Source organism: Gastrolobium bilobum, unplaced genomic scaffold, assembly GCF_033153095.1.
Source record: "Gastrolobium bilobum isolate Gb01-03AN ecotype WA unplaced genomic scaffold, APGP_CSIRO_Gbil_v1 utg8041, whole genome shotgun sequence".
NCBI lineage: Eukaryota > Viridiplantae > Streptophyta > Magnoliopsida > Fabales > Fabaceae > Gastrolobium > Gastrolobium bilobum.
In genome coordinates, this window is record NW_026897652.1 from 948,636 (window position 1) to 954,500 (window position 5,865).

The 5,865-nt window shown below is 34.8% G+C and overlaps 1 protein-coding gene across 1 annotated transcript; it reads right to left on the reverse strand.

Annotated features, from left to right (window-relative positions):
* Positions 1–202: 202 nt before the first annotated feature.
* LOC133309014 (uncharacterized) lies at positions 203–3,066 on the reverse strand. The gene is made up of 2 exons (XM_061509754.1): positions 2,656–3,066; positions 203–1,837 (listed from the first exon to the last, which is right to left on the reverse strand). The coding sequence occupies exons 1-2, from the start codon at positions 2,734–2,736 to the stop codon at positions 743–745; spliced, it is 1,176 nt and encodes a 391-aa protein (XP_061365738.1). The 5' UTR covers positions 2,737–3,066; the 3' UTR covers positions 203–742.
* Positions 3,067–5,865: the final 2,799 nt, after the last annotated feature.

Genomic DNA, 5,865 nt, shown 5'->3' on the forward strand with positions numbered 1-5,865 from the left:
AAGAAGAACAAAATGATAACCTCGGATTTGGTTGGGGTGTGGGTGAGGCTATGAGCGAACCTGTGTCATCAAGAGGATAATTCCATTCCAGGCAAATAAAAAAGGGATAGAAAACTCTCGAGCAATTACGATGTTCAAAAACGGAGACATCTATCTTAACGCACTATAAGCTGCGCTCAAGTGAAATTGCATAAACGGACTCGGAACAGCGTATCCAATTAATAGCAACCAAGCTATATTTATACAATGCGGGGAACTAAGTCAGCAATGTTATGAATATAGAATAAACAATCAGATTTCATATTTAGCATAGACAAAGAACAATAAGAAAATAAAATGGTCTGCAAAACAAAACTTCCCAACCAGGAAAAGGTGGGGAATTTTAAACCAGTCTGTCGTGTATCTGGGGATCAGCCACACTAACACCAAATAGACACAGAAGTTCATGAGGTCAAGCATACTCTCAAAAAAGCACTTTAAATCGCTCTTCAAAATAGATGCATGCTGCTCCCCCTCTTCAATGAAGTCCAACTCTAACTTATGTACAGAATTTCCCCTAGATCAAAGAATGTCTGAACTCAATGAATGAATTCCCAAAGAATATCTCACGGGACAATGATAGTCATATATCAGTGACACACAATGATCACAACCTCAGATAAAAACCTCCAAGAGGAGTCACTTGAGCTGCACAAGCTACAAGCTTAGCCAGAAGCCGGTATGATAAATTCCAAGATCATATTCACCTCTCTCTCCTGCAATTTCCGGGCAAGAGAAATTTGTACTTCTCCGCATTTTCCAAAAGAAAAGCAGGAAGATGAACTGCAGAATATGAATGGGGTATTGGTCCCATTTTACCAATGATGTCCTTGAAAGTGTACTCCTCAGGCAGCATATCAAATAAATCAGCCCCTTTACATATAACTTTCTGAATTCTTTCGGGATTCAAATAATGAGAGAACTTGACTCTATCATAATGGCTATAGGCTTTCATCTTAAAAATGAAATCACTGATTCGACGAAAGCAGAAGCTACAATGCCAACCAGCATCCGCCAATAACTCATCAGACTGGCGATAATGTGCATACCTTGTCTTACCAGTCTGATACCTGTGAACTGAAGCTCTCCAACTCTTGTCATCCAGACGAAACTCAAATGAATAGAGATAGTTCTTCAGCTGTAGATGAAGGATTGAAGGTACTTCATCACACCACCTCAAGAGGTTAATAGTGTGAGCACTTGGTATCTCATCCACATCAGACATAATCAACAAGTCATCGTCAGTTATACCAGCTATCTTAAGGAGCTGGTCCAATGCCACACGCTGATATGCCTCCTCAACAAATGGGTTTTCTCCTTTCTTAAATCTCCCACCAATAGTCCCATAAGTTAACCGGGGCTCAACAAACTTGAACTGTGCCCTATTGCTATTGAAAACCAGAGGCTTAGGAATTCCAGTAAACGTAGAATTTGACTCAAGGATAACAAATTCAGTAACGTATGGGTACAATTCTTTCCAACGCAAGGTAAGTATTTCCAACTCGTTACTAAACAACACAGCATCATAAACACGTCTTGGGTACTCACGGACTCCCCAGCCATGTAGTCTGCAGAGATTCTCCATTGTAACATTTTCGTTATAGTAATGAGGGATGACATTGAAAGGCTTGGGCGGTTTTTCCCATAGTGGCCGCAGAAAGTACGAGATCTTCTGTCCATGTATATAGATTCCAAAGACGCACATTGGCACAACGGCAAGCAGGAATATTAACGTTTTCAAATCAAAACCACGCAAAATGCAGCGGATTCTTGACATGCCAGATGCTTGACTTGATTCCTGCAAAATTAAGGAACAATCATCTAAGTAAACAATAAAAATCTACCTTCAATAATGGAAAATCATGAAAAATAAATAGACAATGCAGCTTCATTCCAAGAAACATAACAACCCATAATCAAAATGCTAATTTTCATCTCTATTGGTCAAAATTTTCAATTATCAATTAACTAGTATCGGTAATTCTAATCATAAAGCCAAAGGTGCATCATGGAGAGTTTACCCCCAAAATGCAAGTTGTTCATGTGACAAACCTCGCACCCGTCCAAATCCAATTACGGCTGCAAAACCCCTTCCCCACCAAAAGGAATCTCTCAAAAATAGGAACAAGAAAAGGAAATGAGGTAAAAGGGTGTCTTCGTGCACGTTACTTACAAACCGCACAAACTGGTTCAGCAGATTTACTAGAATTAGAAAATCCAGACGCTAAAACCTCAAAAACGCAACCTTATTATTCCCGTACCCAAATTCAGTTCACGAATATCTCGTACACAAAAAATAAAAAATAAAAAAAACAAAAAAAAAACAATAACAACACAGAGAAAAAGAGCAAATCTAGGACGAGATTTACAACACCACCCACTCAGAGATTGCACTATACCCTTTGTATCGAACTCTATATCAACGTATTATAAGGAAAAACCATTCAATTCGACTCTCTTTAATTTCCCCCAGAATCACCCCAAACCCATAAATTGAAGGGGCAAATCAGAGCCACAGCGAAAAGACTAACATTTACATTGAAAGCACATACAATGAAAAGTAACATTTAATAAAATTAAAAAGAATATTAATCTAATTAATTATTGATGATATACCTGGCCACAAACATTGCTGCACAAATCATCGCTCTTCTTAGAACAGTTATTGGCTCCGGCCTCGCCCATCGTCAACCACATGTTTGCGTCCTCTCTATTTAGGCCTTCCTTCGAAAAGAAGAATCAATCAAAACCAGATCGATCGCTACTCCAAAAGCGAATAGTCGTTTGGTCGCAGGGCTTTCGAAATCTTAGTGGAGAAGCAAAGAAAACGCGTGCGTGTTCTTTCCAAACGGGTTTAACAGAAATTATAAATAATAAAATTGGAAGAGGAACAAACAACGAGGTAAAGGTGTAGCCTCTCTGTCTCTTTGGGAATGGGTGGCAGTTGTCGTCTCCACACAGCTATGAAACTGAATAAAAGTTTCCGTTACACTTACACGAGATTGATGATTCCGTTCTTATATTATTCTCAATGCCGCTTTTGATTATTATTAATATTCTTCTTCGCTTATAATATTTATAACCTGAAGTCTTTTATTGTGGGAGGGTGTTATTGTAATTTTACGAATTTTATTATTATTTCTTACTGAGTCCCATCCCATCCCCACGCGTTGTTGTATTGACTGGCTCGCGACAACTGGTTCTTTCTCCGTGTGTTATTTATTACTATTATTATTTGGTGTATAAATATCTTGGTATTCTAAGAAACACGTGGCAAGCAGCCCATGTGTGTGGGCTTTGCTTTACCGTCGTCGTTTCGTAGGGAACATTATAATTGGGTAACGGTGTTAGCAGAGGTCGGCTTTGGCTAAACCTGCATGCATTGGAATAATCCAATCCAACACTGGCACGACAGTTGCGATGATGATGGGAAGTTAAGCAAATAATAATAACTCAACAAGACAAGTATGAGGAATAAGAAAACAACACGTCGTGAGTGGGGCCCCTTATTGCAATGAGGTTGTGTTGTGGGCCCCCACCACGAGCCTTTTGTTCCGTTTGATTGGGATGTGGGCCTGTCCTCGATCTGCCAACCAGGTCACGCTTTAACCAACGTCTCGCAAAAGGCCCCAGTGCTTTCTTATTATTATTATAATTATTAATGTGGAATATCCGAGGGACAAAGTCACAAAGACCATTTGCTAATTGCTATCTTTTAAAAACAGAGAAAAAAAAATGTGCAGAAATGCCATGACATGGGTTATATATTCCGCAATGTAACATTTCAATTGATATTAAATTTTAAAATTTTATATCAAATCTTAATTATCGATTTTCATTAATTAACAATTATTATTTATTAATAATTAATTAATAAATTTGATTGACGAAAATTATAATTATTGATTGATAAAAATTATAACCATTGATTGACTTTAATGTCAAGTTTTAAAGTTTGACACTGATATCAAAGAATCATATTCCATGTAACATTTGTGTTTCATTGCCTTAGCCAGCAAAATTACTTTTTTGTCATATTGCCCAAATGAAATAGCCTCGATGAGTCAGTCTTTAAGATCAACAGCATTAACGGAATCATAAGGGAAAAGTTTAAATAGCTTGTTTTATTTATCTTTAAATCACTTATTCCTTATTTATTTTTTAATCATTTACTCTATTTTTTATGTAAATATCTTCTTAAAGTTTCTAATTAATATGACTATTCTACCCAAATACAAAGATACACTCTAGTTATCTTATATCATCTTCTCCCTCAAACTTTACAAAAGTATTTTAGCATATAAAATTGGAAATAAAGTTTCTAAAGTTATTTTAGAAAAATTTGTCTAATGTTCACCAAAACTACATAGTTTAAGAATTTTTTTATTAAAAAAGAATAATAAAGACTATTATAACTCTGAAGTAAATTAAAATTATAAACACACCATGATTTTCGTTCCAAAATAATGTCATTTCAATGAACATTAAATAATATTTTCTAAAATAACTTTAGAAAAAATGAACCCTATAAAATTACTCCGGTTTCAAACAAAACTTGTAAAGTTCCTGTAATAAGATAATGAGAGAAAAAAATCATTAAAAAAGTTAAACTCGTATAGTTGAGCCATTATCTTTTGACACAAAATTATATGTTAATAGCTTTCATTGAATGATAGTTTTTAAATTTATTGACTGATAGTTTACTCTATACAATACTAAACAATTACATAAAGATACAAGTAACTGTATAACTTCTGTACTCTACAACATGTAACTATAGATTTTATTTTATTTTTTTGGATAATGAAAATATATATTTCTAATTTTTTAAAGATAGAATATATATTTAAATTTCTTTGTTCCTCCTTATCTGATGACTAACATATTTATTTTCACTTTTTGTTTTTTTCCCTCACATATTCCCTTTTTCTCGTAAAAATAATTTTTGGGAGATTTTTCTTTTGGCAAAATCTTTTACAAGCTTTAATAAATAAAATAAAGCTAGTCAATGTGAAAGCTTGAATCTTTACCTTGAGCCATTATTTTTTGGCACAAAATTCTGCTTTAATATCTTGAAATTTATGCATAAAATATCTGCAGCAAGCGAGAAAGGAAAATTTATTACCTTATTACAGGAACTTCACAAATTTTGTCTAAAAATAGAGAAATTTTTGTTTGGTAAAACACTCTTGTAAAGCTTGGGGAAGAAGATGACACAAGGTAGCTGAAGTGTATCTTTGTAAGAAGAATAAAATAGTCATACTGATTAGAAACTCTAACACTATAAAGAAGGGACATGAATGGAAAAAAGTACCTGGGTATAAATAATACTAAAGCGGAAGACTTAATCTAAACTACGTTGTTATCTTACGTAAATTTGCGAAATAACTTTTTTCTTTCTTTTTAGCATAATTAATTTCAGAGCATGTTCTATTTTCAGTCCTATTGCATCGTCCCATACCAACACAAAGTTCCTTCTCACTAGCTTATCAATCCTGTGATCATAAGTAATGATCATTGACCATCACAACATGATAACTAGTATCAACCCTGACAGAGGCAAATAGACAGCATAACGGCTGTAAACTGGACAATCCTGGGAGCACATCCCTCTCTTTAATCAATTTCTGATACTCAGAATAGTCTAGCACATATATACAATTACAAATTGTCCTTTAGAGGACCTAGGACCCATCCATGGGGTCATACACTATTGGCTCTGTGTAACTACACATTGTAACTTATACACATCAGTGACACGTTCATCTAACTGAATATTACATACATACATGTCTGAATATCTTATGTACATATATCATAACAGAA

What these genes read in the sequence shown, in the direction of transcription:
- LOC133309014 (XM_061509754.1), bottom strand. Translation starts at nt 2,736, where the DNA reads ATGTGGTTGACGATGGGCGAGGCCGGAGCCAATAACTGTTCTAAGAAG. An exon ending in GCAGCAATGTTTGTGGCCAG is followed by an intron (nt 1,838 to 2,655) that starts GTATATCATCAA and finishes TTAATTTTGCAG; the next exon opens with GAATCAAGTCAAGCATCTGG.